The sequence below is a fragment of the Schistocerca americana genome, chromosome 3 (assembly GCF_021461395.2).
Source record: "Schistocerca americana isolate TAMUIC-IGC-003095 chromosome 3, iqSchAmer2.1, whole genome shotgun sequence".
Lineage (NCBI taxonomy): Eukaryota > Metazoa > Arthropoda > Insecta > Orthoptera > Acrididae > Schistocerca > Schistocerca americana.
Genome location: NC_060121.1, coordinates 907,932,801 through 907,956,568, shown reverse-complemented (window position 1 = coordinate 907,956,568; position 23,768 = coordinate 907,932,801). Strand labels below are relative to the sequence as shown.

Below are 23,768 nucleotides of genomic sequence, written 5' to 3'. Positions count from 1 at the left end.
TCTGTTTGTCATTGCATTCCACTGTGTCCAGTTATAGAATGGTTCTGACCATTGAATCAGAGCTGTTCTGAAATTTCCTAGCAGATTAATACTACGTCCCTGAATAGGACTGAGAACCATAACCATTTATTATGTGGGCGTTTTTTTGCTGACGCAGCTATCCAGGACGATTCAGATCGCGGCCCACTCTCGAAATTCATGTTCTCGGAACAATACTCAGCACTGTACTCAAGCGACTTCTCCACTCTTTCTTTTCTTCCAGGGGTGCTAGTACCACCTGATACGCAGAATAACTCCTGTGAAGTTTTAATGTGTCAGAAAATTCCATGAAAGATTTCTTTGGCACTACATTTCATGTAAATATTCGACACTGGGTGATACTGAGATATCTGTATTGAGGATACTGATAATTTGATATTCTGTCGACAACTAGATGTGATGGAGCACAAGCTCGGCAGAGCAAGGATAGGATAATACGTTGCCTTTAAATGCGAGCATTTTACGGTTAGGCTTTACCATGACTGTTATTGACTTTAAATGAAACAACACCTTTACTGTAACCAGTCACCATTTATTTATCACCACGACGGGTTCCAGAGGTTTAAACCTCGATCATCAGGCGGATTTACATTTGTTAGTAAAAAAAAAATCGTAACACGAATGTCATACCAACAAATGTAAATCCACCTGATCATGGAGGTTTAAACATTTGAAACGCGTCGTCGAGATAAATAAACAGTGACTGGTTACAGTAAACTTGTTGTTTCATTTAATAAGACATTGCCTTTGTCAGTACCACAAGAGTCATAGCCGTTACCACATTCGCATCAATCGATGCAACTGAAGCACGAAAAACCTACTACTGGATAATAGCGGTGCCATATCGATCAGTACATCTGAAAACTGCTCATTAATATTCATGGAATATTCCGTCGGTACGTGGAGGAACATCCGAGGGCTTGAACTTAAATAGCGGCAACTATTTATTCAGAACCGATACAAAAAGAAAACAATGTTCAAATGTGTGTGAAATCTTATGGGACTTAACTGCTAAGGTCATCAGTCCCTAAGCTTACACACTACTTAACCTAAATTATGCTAAGGACAAACACACACACCCATGCCCGAGGGAAGACTCTAACCTCCCCCGGACCAACCGCACAGTCCATGACTGCAGCGCCTGAGACCGCTCGGCTAATCCCGCGCGGCACCGTTACAAAAGAGTTACAGTTACATGTTTGCACCTGATACGGTTCTTCAAGATTGTCACCAGCGTTGTGCAGAACCCGTTGCCAGCGATGTGAAAGGCATAGTATACCGTTAGCAGAGCCTCCTCTGTTCATGGTGCGAATGGAGCGGTCTAAAGTTGTGGTGATTCTCGTGTATGAATGTGATGGTGTTATCCTAACGCTTTATGTTTCTCCACGACAGACCGTCAATGTAGAGTATTACTGATCGTTTTTGGAGCGTCACCTGCCACCAGATTTACGAAAGAAGCGGCGACACTTTCTGCGCAACCCACCCATCATTTTACACGACAATGAGCGGGCGTATACAGCGCAAGCTGTGGTTGCTCTCTTCGGTCGATGGGACTGGGAAGTACTGTACCATCCACCATATTCCTCGGACTTGAGTCCTCGTGACTTTGATTTGATTCAGAAGATGAAGGATCCACTTCGTGGCATTCGCTTCAGAACTGTTCCAGAGATTCTACAGGCAGTGGACCGCTCAATTAGCACCATCAAAAGAACAGGCTCTTCTAACGGTATACTACGCTTTCCACATCGCTTGAAACTGGTTCTACACAACGCTGGTGACTACTTTGTAGGACAGTAACAGGTGCAGACATGTAACTCTTTTGTATCGGTTGTGAATAAATAGACGCCACTATTTAAATTCCAATCCTCGTATATACGAAACTGAAATATTCTGTATTAATGTTCCGGAATAATATGTACTTTATAATTCGTTGTGAACCGGCTTTCAGGTTTCTAGGGCACCATCAGGCAACATAAGACAGTCTACGGAACATGAGCGGGAGCTTCCACCTGTACGAGATTGTCACTTCCAAAGATATATGACCATTTTACGACCACACTGGCTGTCACACTGTTCTCATTACAGCCTTCTGTAGCTTGTAAAGGGGACTTAGTTGACAAAGTTTTCATACTTAGCAAATGTCTGGAAACGTACCGTTTGGATGTAAAGTAGGTCTGAAGACCGGAACATTCTGTCGATTTAATATCTAGGCGTAATTTAGATAGTAGAGAAGACAAAAGTAAAATTTACTGGGAGAATTCTAGGAAAGGGTATATCATGTTTAAACTAAACTGCACGAAGAACATAAGTGGGACCCATTCTCGAGTACAGCTCTAGTGTTTAGGATTCCGACCACCTCGGGTTAAAGGAAGACGATAATGTAATTGAGAGGCCTTTGCTTGATTTGATACCGGTAGGTTCGATCAGTACGCGAAATGCTTCAGCAGCTTAAATGGAAACGACTGCTGACAGCTGTATTACTCCAAAATTTACTGCACAACTTGTTTCAGTTGTTAGTAGGTCATCTTCTGGGGTCTGCATACATGACAAGGCACAATGCGGCATCACAAAAGAAACTCAAAATGTATTAGACAACATATACTACTTACTGAGAACTCTGAAATTGTAATCAATGTAGTACAACCGACACAAATCATCAACCTAGCTATTTAACTCAAAAATCAAATCAGAAAAGCGTCTCGAAGTTTCGTGATGAAGCACATGGCAGAACTGAAATAAGAAGCGATCCTCAGTATAGGACGCATTGTTAAAGATGTTGGACTGGTAGCAAAGTATCCTGCACCGCATCAAAGAGCAGTCATATTTTTAAATCACAACTAACACTCAACCTATTGGTACATTAATGTTACTAACACAAAGATAATATACAAAGAATAAGTGGAAGACATAAAGACATTAATTATTTCAGATATTACGTCTGATCACTTCAGATTACAACATTGTTTAAAGGGGAATGTTATTTTACATCGTCATATGTGTTACTTAGGAAGTGAGGATGAGGGGTACTCTTAGGATGGAAGTTCAAGACCCCTGTAATGTCACTCCTTAAACAACAACTACCAAATTCACTGTTTATTCAAAACAGGTAAGAGACAGTCAACGTGGGCATCTTTTTACAAAATATTACAGATATGTTGCTTCTCGAGCAAGACAGCAGATAATAAACAACAGACTTAAAGAGATGACCCACAGAGATTTCAAATAAATTACAGTATGAAGCTGATTTAAAACAAATGGCACAATTTTTTTTTAATTTACAATATGAATGTAATTTACCAAACCCCTCAAAAACCCAACCACCACAACACTTAACTATAAGAACAATTCATATTCAACGAATTGAAAACCCCTTTCTTTAAAAGAAAAAAACGAACAACACATGGTTATATTTATCAAACGGGCAGTAACGCCAGGCTCCCCTGGGCAAAGGGTGACTTAAAATGCCGGAAGGACAAGCCGTCCAAACAACACCTAAACGTCGGGGCTCAACCGGGAGTCACTTCCCATAAGACGGCACGTCACAGCTTCTGTGCACCGAAGCGGAACATGGTGACGTACCCACGCACCCCAACTCCCAGGAACTGGAACACAAACAGACCGCAGAAGACACGGAAAACTCCAACCAAACATCAATCAATATACGTTAAGAAATCGATAAAATACACAAACCAATTAAGGTTGAGTGAGTGCATTCAATAGGGGCACGTATATAAGGAAGTACATATAAATGACTAGCTTTACTAAATACAAGTTTTACTAATAACAGAATAACTGGTTGCACATTTTTTTTCTTTTACAGCAATATACCAGGGACGTCGCTTGATGGCAATAAACCCAAAATCACACGCACACCTTCGTGCTAATCTGCCTTTTAATAGTCATCGAACCAGCAGATTTTAAAGCAAATAGTAAGTGCTGGTCTGCATACATTCACACACTCTGCCGGCTGCCAACCGACCAACAAATTCACTCGTTGACGAAACGGAGGCACCGAAACCACTTACACGTACGATGGAGAGCGTTGTTGGAGATGGTCTGGAGGGATGGGTCTCTCCGACAAAACAGGCCCCAAAGCAATGCGACGAGCAGCGCCCGAAGTTGACATCAGACAGGCCCACCACAAACACGTGACCGTCTTGCAAGGTAGACCAGCCGCGCCACCGCTGCCCGAGCCCGCGTGTTTGCTCCGTCGTCCCCTCAAGCACGTCCTAGCGCCTCGTAGAGAGTCCGGCGACCAACTTGCCTACCGCAAATACCCACCGCCAGACCACAACGGTGGCAAAGATAGTAGTAAAGCCGGGTAATCGGTAGTACTGCCAAAGAGCTGGTGTGCCAGGAAAGGCGCACCACGGCTCAATATATACAGGGTGAATCGCTTAAAATTTGCCCCACAAATATTGTAGAAATGGAAAGTTCTGCTGATGTGCCGTTTTTACAGTCAGGGAGTCGTACTGTTAGCCAATGAACAGGTTGTAATAATACTTAGAAAGTGTATGTCTCTGCAAAACCAAAAATAAGGTAAATTGGGATGTCAGTTGTGTTTGTTGCAAGATTCTAGTGTGAGTCGTTTAACAGACATCGTGTTATGAAAATTTCCCCACCAACACTTGTACAATACCTCTGACAGCACACACTAAATAACAACGGAAGTGTATACACTAGTTACGTGGATTCTGACCAGTAACGAGGCAGTTGACCATCTACGGAAGAAAAAGGAATAAAAGTGAGATAGTGCTAATACTTTCATCCTTCTTTACCTCCTCTGCATTACTGCAGATGACGTGTCACTCAGCACATTTGTACTGTGCATGCAGTACACGTGAGGTGCCTGGTTGTTTCCACTGCCCTGTGTGGAATACATATGTTCTTGTACACTTCACTAACCTGCTGTCTTCATGATGATGATGCCCCCAGCGCAGAAAACAGCACGCAGGTCGTGGATTCTTTTCCTTGAGGCTGAAATTAACTTCGCAAGGAACTGCTGCTACGAATAAACTATACCTCGCGTTTTTATTGATATAGACACGAGAAACTATTCTTGATCACAATGTATTGAACATATCTTTCCACAGTCATTATATCTGTCTAAAATAACATGAAATCCATCCTGCCACAGACAACATGTCTGTGTACTGGAACCGCCAGAACTGGAGAATAAAATTACGTGAATCAAATACTACTATTACAGACAACATGTCTTACCTAGCGACGGTCGGAACTGTAGCAAATAAAATTGCATGAAACAAATACTGCTATAACAGACAACATATCTGTCTACTGGAACGGTCAGAACTGGAGAGCCGGACTGCCCGAGACACTTCGCGCGCCAAGCCAGCAAGGCGTGACCCGAACGCCACCGAAGTGCATCGGCAGTAATATCGTCTGTCTTTTGTTTTAGTAATACTTTGGTTTAATAATTTTGAAATGACTGGTTGATAGCCAGCTAGCTGTTGAGAGATGTTTATTTTAAAAAAGGAAGCAATTTGGATGACAGGTTTAATTAATAATAGCACCTGAAGTTTAACGTTTTGGCGCCCTACCGCCGAACACAGCAGCCAATCACAGAGCTGCAGCATCATGCAGGCAGTCTTTCTCACGGGAATGGTACTGAATCTAACATCTGTCACCGGTACCGCATCCCACATTGCGTCATTTCAATGCTTCTTGCATCTCCACTGCCCTGGGAATAGCTTCCTGGAGCCTAATATGATGGCTGAATAAGCCAGAAATATTACGCATCACAGGTTGCTTTCAAAATGACCACCGGCAGCGCCAATATACACTTCCAGTCTGGTATGGAAAGACTACTGATGCACAAGTGCTAACATTTCAGCGGACATGGCCGAGCAGGCTGCAGCACTACATCGTTGCGTACAATTGAGTAAAAGTTGGTATACCCTTGTACGCAACCTCTTTGACTTTTCCCATATAAAAAGGTGTACAGGCATCCAATCGGTGAAATGGCCAGCTAAGGTACATGTCCTCTGTGTTCAATCCAACGAATTGGAGCCAATTAGTGAAGATATGCCGTAGTACTTCGTGCACTGTGGCCTGGCACGAAAGATCCTCCTAGTGTGCGGAGGAACGTCTTCTAGCATCCGTGGAAGATGGTCCGTTAGGAGGCTGCGATGCTAGAGCGCATTCACTATTCCGTCTATGAAAAACGAGCCTATGAGATGGTGGTTCACTATCCCACACGACACGTTCACACCCCATGGACGCTGATGTTCCACCTGACGATGCCAACGGTGATTGTCAGCACACCAATAGTGCATGTTTCGGCGGTTTACCTGGCCATGGCTGGTGAATGTGGCTTTATCACTCAACAAGATATATGGTACATCTGGAGTGCCCTATCGCAATGTTTATGTACACAACTTATCACGATTCTGATGCAGCTCTTGATGAAGAGGGCTGTGACAGGAATGTAACCGATGTCGATGGAGAAAGCATAGGACACTTGCCTATCTCATGCCACTCCTTCGTGCAATTGCGAGGGAGCTTACGTGCGTATCAGCTCCAACAGCAGCAAGTACATTCATTTCCTCCTCTTCTGTCGCCACTTGCTTCCTTCTTTTACGTTGTCTAGGTATCACACTACTACTTCCGCGTAACTGGTTGGAGAGGTTTATAAATAACTGCCAAGGTTGTTGACGTCTACTGGGGCACAATGCCGCATATACCGTATGAGAACTAACTGCATTATTCCTACACTCTCCATACTCTACGGCTATGTCGGTTTTTTCTGCATTAGTAAATCCCATCGTCCACTCACGACCTACTACTTCGTCTGTCACACACTAATTGACTAGCAAGGAACACACAAGCACACTCGTAATCAAACATAACAACATCCTACGTAGCAACAACACAGGTTGAATGGCACAAACATGTGTCGTCGTAGAAACTATTCGAAATACGATATCTCGTAAACGACTCGCTGTGGACTCCTGCAACAAACACTTACATTACTCTACTTTTTGTTTGTTGAAATCAATTGGGCACTGTGTCATTTAAAAACTGTATGCTTGCATAAAAATACACGTACAAAGTACTATTACAATCTGTGTATTGGCTAACAGTACAAGCCCCTGACTATGAATCTATTCTGTGAAAACCGCACGTCAATAGCACTTTCCATTTACGCGATATTTGAGGTGCACGTTTTAGGTGATTCATTCTGTATACAAACAAAGAATAGGTGGGAACATGAGGACAAAATTCTCTCAAGAAATCGTTCAACGTATCAGACTGACCGAATATTAACAGGTTCGAAGTTCGTGGTCTAGTGGCTAGCGTTGCTGCCTCTGGATGACAGGGTCCCGGGTTCGATTCCCGGCCGGGTTGCGGACTGTCTCTGCCCGGGGACTGGGTGATTGTGTTGTCGTCATCATTTCATCATCATCTTCTTCATCATTCGTGGCAGTGGCCAGATTGGACTGTGTAAAAATTAGGACTCTGTACCGGCGCTGATGACCGCGCAGTTGAGCGCCCTGCGAACCACACACCATCATAAAGTTAACAATTCTCTGTAGGTCCATCTTTATACAGGATGGCTGCAGAAGGTCGACTTTTCAGTATAAAATGTCAAAACTATCTCCAGCCCTCTATATTACCAGTTTTATTTTATTTCACTACCTGTTTCAGCGTTATACTACGCCATCTTCAGGCCCACAGAGTGAGGAGTAGGAAGAAACCCACCTCTTACACAACCGGAATAGCGGTCAGCATACAGTCACTGATAGCCACAGACAGCTTTTTAACAATGGGATCCCTTCAATCATCCGTTGCATCGTCGGCTACAGAACGCCGCCTGTCTTTTTGTACAGAGAGCGCAAGCATTCGGCCATGTTCAGTGATGAGGCGCGGACGTCGGACACGTTGTCACCTACTCATGGTTTTACCGTCCTTGCACGACATTCCACGGATGAATCAGACTGTAGCTTTCAAACAGTCCATCAGTTTCACCTTTTCCGAAATGCTCTTTCCCAGCCACTGGCCCATAACTGTCCGCCTTTTGTCAAAGTCGCTCATGCGTATGCATTTCCCTGTTTGCGACCCGCATCGTCGCTACAATGAGTTCCTAGTCGTCTCTCTTGAGCTAATTTACTTTCCGTAACACCACCAAGTGGCATTCAATCTTGCGGCGGGCAGAGGTAACAGTAGTTAAAAAAAAGGTTCAAATGGCTCTGAGCACTATGGGACAACTTCTGAGGTCATCAGTCCCCTAGAACTTAGAACTAATTAAACCTAACTAACCTAAAGACATCACACACATCCATGCCCGAGGCAGGATTCGAACCTGCGACCGTAGCGGTCGCGTGGTGCCAGACTGTAGCGCCTAGAACCGCTCGGCCACCCCGGCCGGCAACAGTAGTTCGTGAATACATATTAATAATATGAAAAGTAACATCGACGTCGTGGTTGTACTAAACGACGCAGTTCAACGTAGAAGACTTCATCATTACTATCTTATGAAAACTGGATGAAATTTAGGTCATAAACCACTGGTTCGCATCTACATCTACATGATTACTCTGCTAGTCAAATTAAGTGCTTGGCAGAGGGTTCATGAACCACCTTTAAGCTGTGTCTCTACCGTTCGACTCTCGAACGGCGCGCGGGAAAAACGAGCACTTAAATTTTTCCATGCGAGCCTTGATTTATCTTATCTTATCGTGATGATAATTTCTCCCTATGTGGGTGAGTGGTGCCAACAGAATGTTTTCGCAATCGGAGGAGAAAACAAGTGATCGAAATTTCATGAGCATATCCCGTCGCAACGAAAAATGCCACTCCAACTCACGTATCATGTCTGTGGTACTATCTCCCCTATTTCGCGATGATACGAAACGAGCTGTCCTTCTTTGAACTTTGTCGATGTCAATCGTCAGTCCCACCTGATGAGGATCCCACACCGCACAGCAATACTCGAGAATAGGGCGGACAAGCGTGGTGCAAGCATTCTCTTTAGTAGACCTGTTCCACTTTCTAAGTGTTCCGCCAATGAATCGCAGTGTTTTGTTTGCTCTACCTGCAACATTGTCTATGTGATCGGTCCAATTTAGGGTATTTGTAATTTTAACCCTAAGTTCAAAAATGTTCAAATGTGTGTGAAATCTTATGTGACTTAACTGCTAAGGTTACACACTACTTAACCTAAATTATCCTAAGGACAAACACATACACCCATGCCCGAGGGAGGGCTCGAATCTCACCCGGGACCTGCCGCACAGCCATGACTCCAATGGATCCCTAAGTATTTATTTGAATTTACAGCCTTCATATTTATGTGACTTATCGCTTAATCGAAATTTAGTGGATTTGTTTTAGTACTTATGTGAATAAATTCACACTTTTCTATATTCAGGGTCAATTGACACTTTTCGCACCATGTAGATATCTTATTTAAATCATTTTGCTACTCAGATTGTCTGCTATGTCATTAATATAGATCAGTAACAATAGAGGACATACCACACTTCCTTGGGGAGCTCCGGATATTACTTCTGTTTTACTCGATGGCTTTACGTCTACTACTACGAACCGTGACCTCTTTGACAGGAAATCACGACTCCAATCGCACAATTGAGGTGATATTCCATAGGCACGCAGTTTGGTTGGAAGACGTTTGTGAGAAACGGTGTCAAAAGCCTTATGGAAATCTAAAAATATGGAATCAACTTGGCATCCCCCGTCGATAGCACTCATTACTTCATGAGTATAAAGGGGATTGGGTTGTTTTGCGGGAGGTGACCAGACAGCGAGGTCTCATCGGATTACGGAAGGATGGGTAAGGAAGTCGGCCGTGCCATTTGAAAGAAACCATTGCGGCATTTACCTAGAGCGATTTAGGAAAATCACAGAAAACCTTAATCAGGATGGCCGGGCGTGGGATTGAACTGTTGTCCTCTCGAATGCGAGTCCAGTGTGCTAACCGCTGCGCTACCTCGCTCGGTGAGTATAAAATGCTAGTTGAGTTTCACAAGAACGTTATTTTCTGTATCCGTGCTGACTACGTGTAATGAATCGTTTTCTTCGAGGTAATTCATAACGTTCGAACACAAAACCCTACGCAAATCGGCGTTACTGATATGGGCCTATAATTCAGCAGATTACTCCTATTTCCCTTTCTGGGTATTAATGTGACTGGAGCAATTTTCCAGTCTTTAGGTACGGATCTTTCTGTGAGCGAGAGATAGTATATAACAACTGCTAAATATGGAGATATTGTATCAGCACACTCCGAAAGGAACCTAAAGATATTCGGCTACATGTGAAGAAGGACTGTAATGACTTCTTACTTGAATTCAACAAACACTCATAGTGGTTGACAGATGTGAAGAATTTCCATTAGTAAGTGATCCGCTTTTCTGATTCATTTGAATTGCTCATTTCACTGAATATTCTCCTTATCGCTCAGAAAACGTGGGTGTGAATTATTGCGTTTATCATTTGGTCTTCGCCACAACTCCTCACAAGTCGTGTAATTTACGAAACATTAACGTATTTGCCTTTAGGCTTTCATAAGACATAAACCAACATTTTATGCGGAAACAGTGTCCTTTGTACTAATAGCACTGTACTCTGTCCCATCTCATTAATGTGACGACCTTCAGAAGTCTGACTAACAACATTTGCAGTGCGCACCACTGCGAGACCTGGAGGAAGAGAGTCACTGAGGTTATGGAAGGTACCGACAAGGATGTGGAGCCACGCTGATTCCAAAGCCGTGACCATTGGCGCAAGGTTCAAATGGTTTAAATGGCTCGGAGCACTGTGGGACTTAACTGCTGAGGTCATCAGTCCCCTAGAACTTAGAACCACTTAAACCTAACTAACCTAAGGACATCACACACACCCATGCCCGAGGCAGGATTCGAACCTGCGACCGTAGCGGTAGCGCGGTTCCAGACTGTAGCGTCCAGAACAGCACGGCCACCCCGGCCGGCGCAGAGGAAAAAGAAAGTACATATAGGGGGTTGTCGTCATCTACAGGGTAGATGCATACTTATGTTAATCCATTGTGCCTTCCAGCAGAATGACGAGATCTGCCAGGTGATGCCACGGAAACATTCCTCAGGCAATAATGCTGCCTGTTCCGTTCTGGATCGGTGTCGCTACTTCGAAGTCAAGTAGCTCCTCAATTGGCATCACCAGGGCTGGGTGCACTTCGCTTGCCAACAGCATTCGGCAGAACGGGATGGTGACCCATCCAAGTGCTAGTCAAGCACTTCTTATTTAACGAAGAAATTCGCCAAAAATCCGTGCAAATTGAGAACTTGTTTAGTTTTTGCTACCAGTTGTGGTAATTGAATAAGCCATCATCAGGCCCCATATACACCTCTAAAATATTATCTATATTGGCATACTGGGGCAATCTGTTTCTGGATGTCGTGAATTATCAAGTGCTTTCTTCGAAGACTTGAGATGCAAATAATATGTTCTTTGAGCATGTATTTCGACTATCGAGGAACATTGTCTGGTGCTATAAGAGATGCCAGCTGCTAGAGATGAGGTCAGAGCTGTTCGCAGCTTGGTCAGACTAGCTCCAGAGAGAGATCTGTAAGAGCATGTCAAATTAAACACCTTTTAGCGGTCAATTTCCTATCTTATTTTATTAGGCAACCAGTTTCAGCGTTTTACTACGCCATCTTCAGGCCACTGACCGACGTGTAGGAATAATCTATCTTGCTTGCGGAGAAGCAGGGGCCAGCAGTAGATATTTGCTACAGTGACCACTTAAAACATCACCCGCCGACCATCCGCTTCCATTACAAGCGAGGTAGATTTCTTTTTCTTTTTAATTTGCGGTAAGGTCTTAAGGAACCAAACTGCTGAGGTCTTCGGTCCCTAAGCTTACGCACTACTTAATCTAACTATCTAACTTAAACTAACTAACGCTAACGACAATGCACACACCCATGCCCGAGGCAGGAATCGAACCTCCGACGGGGGGAGCCGCGCGGGCCGTGGAAAAGCGTCTCAGACCGCGCGGCTGAAAGGTGTTTAATTTGACATGCTCTTACAGAGCTCTCTCTGGAGGCAGTCTTTCACTACATCATTCATCGCATTTTCTCCGTAAATCTTGCAAATGTGATGTACGTCGACTACTTTAGTGTTCTTCGCATTCACAAAACGTATTTCAGATCTGTTCTCACAAGCTGCGAGATTTTCAATCATCTTCGCACTTCCAAACAGGCACTACACAGCGTAAACAACACACAGAGAACTCAGAGTGGTGTAATTCCTTCATCTGTGACTCAAAGCGCTTACCGCACATGAGTTGAACTGAGTTTGTACTGCTTACCCTCTGGAAATATCTCATATTAACCCATTTCGGATATATTTTTGTTTGCCTGCCTTAGCTGCCTCACTCTGTGTATGATTTGCAGAATAACGGGACATAAATAATTGAGCACAAAAATTAATATTCGTATTACCTGACTTGCAGCGAAAATTATGTATTTCTTAACGATTACCTCCGCGTGTTACATTTCAGTTTTTGTTATTAGCATGAAGGCGAAATTTGGTTTCCGGGGGTAACCAAACAGTTGGAGACACGTACATATTTACTTCCTCACAAGAAGAAGAAGAAGAAGAAGAAGGAGAATAACAACAACAAGGTATGTAATGTTGAGCATGATTTTTATGAAAATTCTGAGAATGCAGAGTTTTTGTTGCTCTTGAAGCCATTTTTCCACCTCCTGTTTGAACTCGCAAGTATACATGAAGCGTCGACCACGAACTGCCTTCTTCAATGGGCCAAAGATGTGGTAATTCTATGATACCAGATCGGGGGTTGCCAGGGGAAACCACTTGAACCCACCTAGAATACCGCGGTCCTTGCTGCGTGTATGTTGGAATTAACGTTTAATTCTGCGACAGTCAAAAATTGTTTTACAAACTTCAGTTTTCACTTTACCTACCTTTCAGTGGCCGCGAGATTTGAGGAGCCATATCATGGATTGTGCGGCCCCTCCCGCCGGAGGTTCGAGTCCTCCCTCGGGCAAGTATGTGTGTGTTGTTCTTAGCGTAAGTTAGTTTATGTTAGTTTACCTAGTGAGTAAATCTACGCACCGAAGTCTTCAGCACTTTGGTCCCTTTGGAATTCACACACACACCATTCACTTCCACCATATAGGCGGAACTGCACGAGGCTCAGTTCCCCTAAATTCCAAAAGGACATCACTGTGATTTTCCTAGAAACTGGAAGTTACTTGGGCTTTTCTTCATTACAGGATAGGCAGGAATTGTCGTGTACTCTGTGGTTGGTAACTGTGAATCCGTGTTTCGCCTCCTGCCAGTATTTTCCCGACAGTGATTGGCATCATGTTGTTCGTGAAACTGTATGGTCAGTAAATAGCGCCACTGCTCATGTACTTGATGTTCTTCGGTGACCTCCTTGAACAACCTTCATAGTATGGTAATCCGATATTCAAATTCAGTCACTTGCCTCTCTGTGATACTTCTATCGTCCCTGACAATCGCTTCCAGCGAATGGACATGTAATAATGTGGGGTATGTTTCTTGGTGTTCTCTTCACTCCGTTACACTTGCGCGTATTGCTTTGAAGGTGTCTCTCAATTATACCTCTTTTGTTAAGTCATGGTAAGCAAAAGGTAAAGTTCCACATTCCCTGCATGACTGGCTAATTGGGATCGACCGACCGTCGTATCACCCTCTCCCAATGGCGTCATCGTATGCGATATGGAGAGTACGCGGTCGATAAACCTCTCTCCCAGTCGTTGTCGGGTTTCTTGACTTTGGAACCGCCCTTAAGCAGTCGAGTAGCTCCTTCGTTGGCCTCAGGAGGCTGAGTGCGCCCCATTCCAGTTCTCTCACCAAGGGAAAGTTCCCGGTAGTACGGGGTATCACCGAGCGAGGCGGCGCAGTGGTTAGCATTCGGGAGGACGACGGCTTAAACCAGTGTCCGGCCATCCAGATGCAGGTTTTTTGTGATTTCCCTAAATCGCTCCAGCCATATGACACGATGGTTCCTTTGAATGGGTCCGACCTATTTCCTTCCTCATCCTACACAATCTGAGCTTGCGCTCCTTCTCTAATGACGTCTCCGGGACGTTAAACCCAGTCTTCCTTCTTTCCACTACCGCGTATCACATCTTATTCCCCCGCCTGACAGTCAGCCAATAAGCACCACTTAGCTGCGGAGGCAGTAAGTTCTGGTACGAGTTCCTACTGTGGTAGCAAATGATGGTGAATATCTACCGGTTTGACTTCCACCGAACAAACAAAACGCCCTACGGGGCTTCTTCCTTTTTTCTTTGTTGGCGCTTTGGAGAGATCATAAGTGCCAAAAATCATGAAATGATCTACATGTACATAGATAGTCCGCAAGCTACAGTAAGGTGCGTGGCGGAGGGTACCCTTTACCACTACTTGTCATTTACCCTCCTGTTCCACTTGCTAATAGGACGAGGGAAAAACGACTGTCTGTACGCCTCCGTATGAGCCTTAATTTCTCGTATCTTATCTTGTGGCTCTTGTGCGTGATGTATGCTGGCGGCAGCAGAATCACCTGGCAGTCAGGTTCAAATGCCGGTCCTCTAAATTTTCTCAATAGCGTTTCCCGAGAAAAACGTCGCATTCCCTCCAGGGATTACCATTTGAGTCCCCGAAGCATCTCCGTAACACTTGCGTTTTGTTCGAATTGTTTCGATATCTTCCTTCAGTGCGACCTGGTACGGATCCTAAACACTCGAGCAGTACTCAAGAATAGGTCGCATACTCAAGAATAGGTTACCAGCTGTCTCCCCTACAGGTGACCCACTCTTCCTTAAAATTCTCCCAATACGCCGAAGTCGATCATTTGCCTTCCCTACCACAGTTTTCACAACACGTTCCACCTCATATCGCTTTGCAGCGTTATGCCCAGATATGTAAATGAATTGACTGTGTCAAACTGGGCACTAGTAATACTGTATCCGAACATTACAGGTTTGTTCTTCCTATTCATCCGCATTAACTCAAATTTTTCCAGGTTTGGAGCTAGCTGCCATTCATCACACCAACTGCAAATTTTGTGTAAGTCGTCTTGTGTCTTCCTACAGTCACTCAACTCCGACACCTTACTGTACACCACAGCATATCCGCCAAATCATTTATGTTTACGGAGAACCACAGTGGTCCAATAACACTCCCCTGGGGCACTCCTGACGATACCCTTGTGTCTGGTGAACACTCGCCGTCGTGGACAACATACTGGTTTATATTATTTAAGAGATCTTCGAGCCACTTACGTACCTGGAACATATTCCATATGCTGGTGCGTTCATTAACAGCCTGCAATAAGGCACCATGTCAAATGCTTTCCAGAAATCTAGAAACGTGGAATCTGCCTGTATCCCTTCATTCCTAGTTCTCAGTAAATCATACGAGAAAATGGCAAGATGAGTTTCACACGGGAGATGCTTTCTAAAACTATGCTGATTCGTGGTCATCAGTTTCATAGCCTCAAGAAAGCTTATTATATTCGAACTGAGAATGTGTTCCATCATTCTGTAGCAAATGGAAGTTAGGGAGATTGGTCTGTAATTTTTCGGGTACGTTCTTTTACCTTTCGAATATACTGAAGTCACCCGCGATTTTTTGCAGCCGCTTGAAACAACGTGCTGGGCGTGAGAATCGCGATAAATACAAGCTATGTAACGGGCTGCAGTAGAGTACACTTTGTAAAATCGAACAGGGATTCCATCTGAACCTGGTGGTTTATTTGTTTTCAAATCTTTCAGTTGCTTCTCTACGCCAGGTACGCTTATTTCTGTGTTGCCCATACGGGAGTCTGTCCGATGGTCAAATGACGGTATGTTTGTACGGTTCCCCTGCATGGACGATTTCTGGGAAATGAAATTTAAAATTTCGGCTTTCATTTTGCTGTCTTCAACTGCCACACCAGACTGGTCAACAAAGGGCCGAATGGAAGCCTTAGACCCGCTTAGCGATTTTAGATACGATCAAAATTTTCTCGGGTTCTCTGCCTGATCTTTTACTGAGGTGTGATCGTGGTAGTTGTTGTAAGCTATGCGCATAGATCTTTTCACAGACGCACGAATCTCTCCTGGACCTCCGCTTCGTCCTTTGTGCGTCCTTTTTGAACATAGAGTGCAACAGCCTCTGCTTGCTCAGCATCTACGAATTTCGTTATAAAACCATGGGAGGGGGGGGGGGGGGGTTCTTCCTTTATCCAGTTACTAGGCACTCAACTCTCCAGACCACGATATACAATCTGCGTAAACTTCGCCCGTATTTCCTCTACATACATCTTACTGGTATTAAGTGGTGTCAGTTCACTGTCTAAGTAAGATGTTAACAACTGCTTATCTGCTCTATGTAGCAGAAACACTGTGCGTCTTCTACGGAAAACAATCTAAAAAAATGATGATCATAACAGCAGCTTATTGACTGCTGTAAATGTTTTATGCGATAACCAATCTGAGTCATCTATTTACCGTCATTACAACATCGGCAATAAAGGGATGCAGTTGGGAGATCATGCAAAATGTATCCAACGAAGACAAATACAACAGGATATAGATTTCACATTTACAATGCCCATACGTCCGAATGGGAGCTCTTATATCGCAGTCAAACGAAGTAATAACTTTCAAAATTATTATGATGTACTGCAATTATATCACCTTCATCTGTGATACTGAAAACATTTCGAGAGAGTAAAAATTGAATTGACATTAACTTGAAATTTAAGATAGTTCTCATTTATTTTTCCGTTTCAGTTGCACATTTTTAATTAGATTATATGTTTAGATCACTTTGGATCATCTTAAGATTTAAATAGTTGCCTCAGCAATCCTTTTTGTCTACTCAGAACCACATACAAGTGTGCTGTGTTCTAAGAAGACACAGTGGGTTACTGACGCAACTACTTAGGGATGAAAGTGATTCAGAGTGATTGACACATGTGATCTAATTAAAAATGTGCAATTGGGATGGAATAATAAATGGGAATTACCTTAAACATTTATACAGTTGCTGAATCTCCCACACCTTTGTGTCGACTATAATTAACTTGAAATAGTTGCCCGCAAACAACATGTGAGTCAGTGAATAGTTCAGTAATAAGTCTGGAATCATTGAAGTCCTGAAGAATCCTAAAAACAAAGCGTAAGGTCCTGTCATAGGGCAACAAATACTGTGAAAATGGTAATCTCCGTGCATATCAGTGGTGCTGCAATGACTTTGCTGATGTGTATCGTCGAGTGACCTATGTAGCACCGATTCTTCAACATCGGTTACGAGGTTAGACTTTGTTATTGACGTACTTGACCATTCTCTATTGACTGCAGCCACCGACAGGGCGTGTCCTTTGAAGGACGACACGCGCGGAAGGACGTGGTCCTTTCACACTCTCCCCCGGCAGTATATATAGCGGTCCGACGCGAGTTTCGGCACAGTTCACAGCTGGTAGAGCTCCGAACAGCCCATCTCACAGCCATGAAGGTCCTGGTACGTATCGATTAAACATGCGTCCTCTGGGGGTAGAAATCCTTATACTACATTCTGTGCTTTATGTCTTCAGAGTTTTTTGGACTGCTTTTATATCTTACGATACAAAAGTGTCATGTTAGTTTGATGACCGCGAGAAATATCCTCTAGCATTCAAGTTAGAGATATCCATGTCACAATATCCACTGAGAACGAGAGTATTGTGTAACGACTGCTCAGAAAGAACTACTCTTTAAAGTCACTGAACTGGCCTAGCGCGAGTTATTCTAGAAGTGCAAAATAGTTTGAGAAGGTCATCTCCTATTAATTTCTGAGCGTATTTAAGCTATGGAAGTCTGCGACGATGATCACGGACTTGTAACTACAGTCTGTAATCGCTGCAGCAGATAGGTCGATTTTATTTCTATTTTGAGTTGAAGTGCACAGATGTGAAAATTAGTTCGTTCTACCTCGTAAGACAAAAGAGAAGGTGTTCCTCTGAAACAGTAAAAGTTGTGTCACACGGTAGTATATGAGCCATGTCAGGAACTGTATCAATCAGTGTATGTGTATTTCGCTTCCCTACCTCAATTTGTGTAAACCTGCGCATGTTATACACACCATTCATTACATTATTGAAGAGATCTGTGTGCAGGAAAGAGTTTCTACTTTCGTCCATATATTTGGAGAGCTGCTACTAACATCTTTATCAATAATTCTAGGATCCTAAATGCAGTTCCTTGGTGATGTGGAATTCATTTCATTGATACAAGAAAACATGAGTTACACGAGGTAAATAGAGTTCCTTGCATTAGTAGTACTCGCCATTCATATGTGGATTGCATCGGATCAGACGGAAGCCACTCCTTGCTTATTAACAAAATTCGATACTGACGATGGTCAAGAATTTGAATGAAAAGAACCAATAAATATTTCGCGCTTCGAATTTGTGACGAAATGTCAGTCGAATTAAGGAGACTTCAACGGGAAAATTAACTGAAGAGTAACGGAAGCTGAATATTACGTGAATATTGCAAGATATTTCCAGAAAGTAAATGACGTAGGAAACTAAGTACGTCGCTAAGTTATCATTTCGCTAATTTAAACATTACTTTGAAAAGTATTTGCACTTCAGAACACGTTTCCACTTTTGAACAATGTTGGAACTTAAAGGAAGTGATTTTAAGGCTCGTGGAACAAACAATACGTGTAGTAGGTTGTAGTAAGTCCTACAATTGTAGCAAAATAATAAGATATTCATTAATTAAATTTGTAACGAAACGGATTACATGAAGAGCAAGAGAGAGCGTTTGAACAAAGAACATCTGTTTGTAGCGAGAAGGTTTTTTGTGGCCAAAATATTCACTTCAAATCACTGAGTTGGCGTTGTCCTATGTCAGCTAACTGCATCTCGTAATCCTATGGCGATATCCTTGGCCGATGTGCAAACGTAGCTGTACTCTCCGAAATTTGACATGTCAGGACGTGGTAAAAAAAATTATTTGTAACTTCTGGTAAATTACATTCGTCGCTCTTTATAACAAGGAACTTATTAGGTTGGTGCGAATAACAAACTGTTTCCAAAGATCAGTTTTCACCATTAAACACTTTTTCTCCTCTACTCCCAGAACTCATTGTCTAAGTACCACATCAAAAGAAAGGTAATTCGTTTATTCTGGAGTGACGTACTAAAAACCACTACAACTACAGGCGGCGAGAGTTGAAGTGCACACAAAACACTTTGAAGTATCTGATCCACAGTTCGTTAACTACCAAAAATATTTATCTTTACAATGTCGTTTGGTTCACAGTGTGAATGTGACATTCTGCATATTAATTCAGCAGCGAGCAATAATGGCAACCACTGTACGGGGTTTGCGTAATAGTAGCGAGAGGACGAAACACACGCTATATTCCTCAATCACTGTTCACGGACCGTGGATAGTAGGTTATTTAAAACTTCTTGCATACTGTACTCGTACGTGGCGCTCTATATTTCAGTTAAGCGGGAACTTGTAAAACAGCAACCAGAGCACAAGTGAGTACACAGTTCGTCGCACCGTGGAGAAACGGCTACTTAAAATCGTGCCTTGGTCTTAGTGTGTTCATGAGACTTCCCTTAATACATCAAGCAAGATTTGCGTATGACAATCAACGCATAAACTCACTTAATTGTCCACATGTCATTCTGTACTTTACATTTAAATAAAAACGAAAATTCTCTGTTTCACGGACCATAACTCAGTCACTCATAACGAATTTCCTCACCATTACACACAACTTTGCTAGCTATCCACATAGCGAACTATCGACGTGTTCCAAAGCTCGTTTCTTTCAGAAAATATTACATAAATTACAATTCTTAAAACTTTTCAGATTAACATAGTTTTGTGCGAGTAGAAATACTTTATCCAAAAGTAACTTGTATGAAGTAAAATGAATGCGTAAGCACCCAACAGCACAAAATAAACTAAAAATAGCCGGCCGTGGTGGCCGTGCGGTTCTAGGCGCTTCAGTCCGGAACCACGTGACTGCTGCTGTCGCAGGTTCGAATCCTGCCTCGGGCATTGATGTGTGTGATGTGCTTAGGTTAGTTAGGTTTAAGTAGTTCTAAGTCCTAGGGGACTGATAACCTCAGCTGTTAAGTCCCATAGTGCTCAGAGCCATTTGAACCATTTTGAAACTAAAAATAGAAATAATAATAATAATTCCATAGATGGCCTTACGGAACTTGTTTGGAAGGAATAATAAAACCAACAGTTTTGCAATTCTGTCTGTATTGTCAAAGGGCAGGAAAAGAGAAAAAAATTCACAAATGACACAATGTACAGATTCGCCATCGGATTTTTCAGTTACATTTGCGTGTTACAAAGGGACATCTATGCGGGCCTAGCTAAGACGTCTCATGCGACTCTGTTCTGCGCGACAACCATCATTCTATTTATTTCTCGAAATTTCAGGAATGACAATTACACTCTAACACGAAGAGAACACTCCTCAAGGTCGTCCATGACCTTGCATCGTGACACTATTTGAAACAAATCCGCCATTTTGTACGAGGGTGCGCGACTTACCTACAAACTAAGACCAAGTGACGACACACGTGAAGTAATGTGAAATTTCTCTTCACATCATTCGCAGACTTCACCTAGAATTTCCGGGCTGATAGGTCGTGTTCGATGCATAAGATTTCCCCCATAAAGTTTAATGTCCGACGGCGGGAGACATCTTGAGAGGTAAAACAACAAACTTACCTCTGAAGACGTCTCCTAAAGTCGGAGATGAACCTTAGGGGAAAGTTTTATGCGTCGACCACTGCCTCTCAGGCCGGAAGTTTTAAGTGAAGACAGTACCGGCCATGAAAACCTATATTGTATGATCTACATTCACATTGTCTGCGTAATGCGTAGTATATTGAGCACTTGAAATGAATGAAAATCACAACTTCCGAGCACATCATCCCACATTAGTAAACTCGACTACCACGCTTTTCACTCATAAAATACTGTCTGCTATTCCCAAACTGTTGAACTGTTGTTCAGTAAAAGAAAGGATTCATAGGAAATGTTAGTGTACCGTCTTTGAAGTAGGCAAAGAAGTTCTAAAGCTATGGAAAAGAATATTTCAAGAATTACGGTGTTTTGGATAAATGTAAAAACTAAAACGGATATATTACTTACTTTACTGTCATCATCTATTGGCGAAATCCCACTACTAAAAGTGAGAAGCTGGGAAGATCAACCTACTTCGGCAACGTTCTAGTTCCATGATGAGAACTGAAGAACTGTTGATGGGATGAATGTGCCTGTTCCAAGCTGCACTAATGTTTCGCATTTTCTTCTTTGTTTCAGTTTCGGAATTAATGCTCATTGAGGTATGTGTATTCAGAAGCGAACAATTAATTTTTCCGTATGAGTGAAGAAAATTGCACACTAGCGCTTCCTCTTTAAAGAATTGTAGTTGTTTTCATTCCGTTCTCTCCAGATCGTGTTGAGCGCCGTCCTGGCCGCTGCCGTCGCCGCCCCCAAGCCCGGCTACCTGGGCGCCGCCCATGGGCTCGTCGCCGCCCACGGCGTCGTCGCCGCCGCCCCGGCAGTGATCGCCGCCCACGGCGTGCACCCCGGCTACGCCGCGTACGGCCCCGCCCCAGTGGCTGTGGGACCCGGCGGCTACCTGGCCGACACACACGACGTGGCCGCCGCCAGGGCCGCCCACCTGACCGCCGTCGCCCAGACTCAGGCCCGCGACGCCCACATCAACGGCGCCGCCGCCCACGCCGCCATCGCCGCCCCCGCTCTGCTCGGAGTGCACGGACTGGCGTACGGACACGGCCTGGCTTACGGTCACGGTCTGGCTTATGGACACGCTTATCATGGTTGATGGGTTGCAAGGACACCAGCTGTTACGTTTTTAATTTGAATTATTTATAAATAAAAAGTAGCAAGCAACAAAAAACTCGTTTTTATTTCACCCATTTTATATAAGTATTTCCGTTTTGGCATTGTGTGCATATACGGTCCGTCTCAAAGCACAGGTGACTTATTTTGTTACTTTTGAATACATTATGGGAGTGACAGTGATCAATGTGTTACAAATATTTACTATTACAAACAGTCTTGATCACCATTTATTTATTAAGGTGACCGGTTTTGACCACTACTGTGTTCATCTTCAGACCATTGAGTAGGAACCTCTTGCTGCTGAAGAATCACTACGTAGTGAGGTTCCTACTTAATGGTCTGAAGATGACGAGAGTAGTGGTCGAAACCGGTGACCTTAATAAATAAATCGTGATCAACACTGTTTTCATTAGTAAAGACTTATTTCGTATTTGTGTAAGTACTGGTGCAACATGTGAGCGGATGCATGTGGTATTTCCATTACCATCCTTTTTAAATTTGGCAGCTTCGCAGGTTGCTCGTAATAACTGAATCTTAAACACTAGCTTTGAACTTCGTTCGGGAAAGCAGAAATGGAGAAACGTGCGAATATTAAGTTTTGTTTTAAACTGCGTAAAAGTGTTATAGACACATTTTAAATGATACAGACTCTTTACAGTAGTGATTTGTACAACGGTTTCAAGTGGTATGAGCCGGCCGTTGTGACCGAGCGGTACTAGGCGCTTCAGTCCGGAACCGCGTTGTTGCTACGGTCGCGGGTTCGAATCCTGCCTCGGGCACGGATGTGTGTGTTGTCCTTAGTGTAGTTAGGTTTAAGTAGTTCTAAGTCTAGGAGACTGATGACCTCAGATATTAAGTCCCAAAGTGCTTAGAGCCATTTGAACCATCAAGTGGTATGCAGGGTTTCGTGATGGTAGAGAGAGCACTGAAGATGATCCACGTCCTGGAGTATTAGGACAGTTCGAGTCGAAGAAAGTATTCAAAAACTGTCATAAATTCTTCGAAATGATTATTGTGCATCCACCAGCAGAAATTTGGGCAAAAGAAGATCTGTTGTCGTTTTGCGCCGACTCACACACTGACGATCAAAAAGATTTCAGAATGGAACACTACACTGCTTCATGTCTTGCATCGTAACAGGTGTTAAATATGGTATTTTCTGTACGAGCCACCTACAGAGCGCCGAAGCTCAAATGGAAGGCCCACAATCTCAGAGACTGAAAAAAGAGCGAATACAGAAGAACCGTGTAAATACGCTCCCTTGATTCAAACGAAGGATTGGCTCCAGAAAGTCAAATGGTGAATGCAGATTTCTATCTGGATGTTTTAAATAGACCAGAAGACCAGAATTAAGAACTTATTGCTGCATGACAGTGCAAAGGTTGATTCTCGTAATTGGTTCGAACAAGTTTGCCAATTCTTCCAGTTGTATACTGACTTTCAAGGAGGCGATGTTATAATGTCCTGTACACTTTAAAATAAACCAAATGTTTTTGCTTTATTTCACATCAGTTACCATTTCTGTGGGACGGATTGTGGATATAAAACAACACTGATCAAAAGAGTGTTGCAAATAAATGATGAAGACGTGACTTATCTCTAGGTGGCGAAGTGTTACGATACAGAACTCACCTTAGGCACGGCGTCACGTCAATTTCCCATCAGGAGGTCAAGATTTATAGTTCCCGTGGTTTCCCCGTAAATCGCTTGATGTACAGGGTGGATAAAATTAAATTTTCCATTCTTCAGCAAGTATTGATGGAAAACTATTTATCGTGTGGGTATCCAACTTTATAACAATGATGTTCAGACTGTGCGGTTCTGGAGCTGCCTTGTTAGTAATGG

General features: G+C 43.2%; 1 protein-coding gene across 1 annotated transcript; it reads left to right on the top strand.

Annotated features, from left to right (window-relative positions):
* The first annotated feature begins 17,499 nt into the window (after positions 1-17,499).
* On the top strand, positions 17,500-21,978 carry LOC124607223 (cuticle protein 65-like). Its single transcript, XM_047139495.1, has 2 exons — positions 17,500-17,544; positions 21,508-21,978. The coding sequence occupies exons 1-2, from the start codon at positions 17,533-17,535 to the stop codon at positions 21,901-21,903; spliced, it is 408 nt and encodes a 135-aa protein (XP_046995451.1). The 5' UTR covers positions 17,500-17,532; the 3' UTR covers positions 21,904-21,978.
* The last annotated feature ends 1,790 nt before the right edge of the window (positions 21,979-23,768 follow it).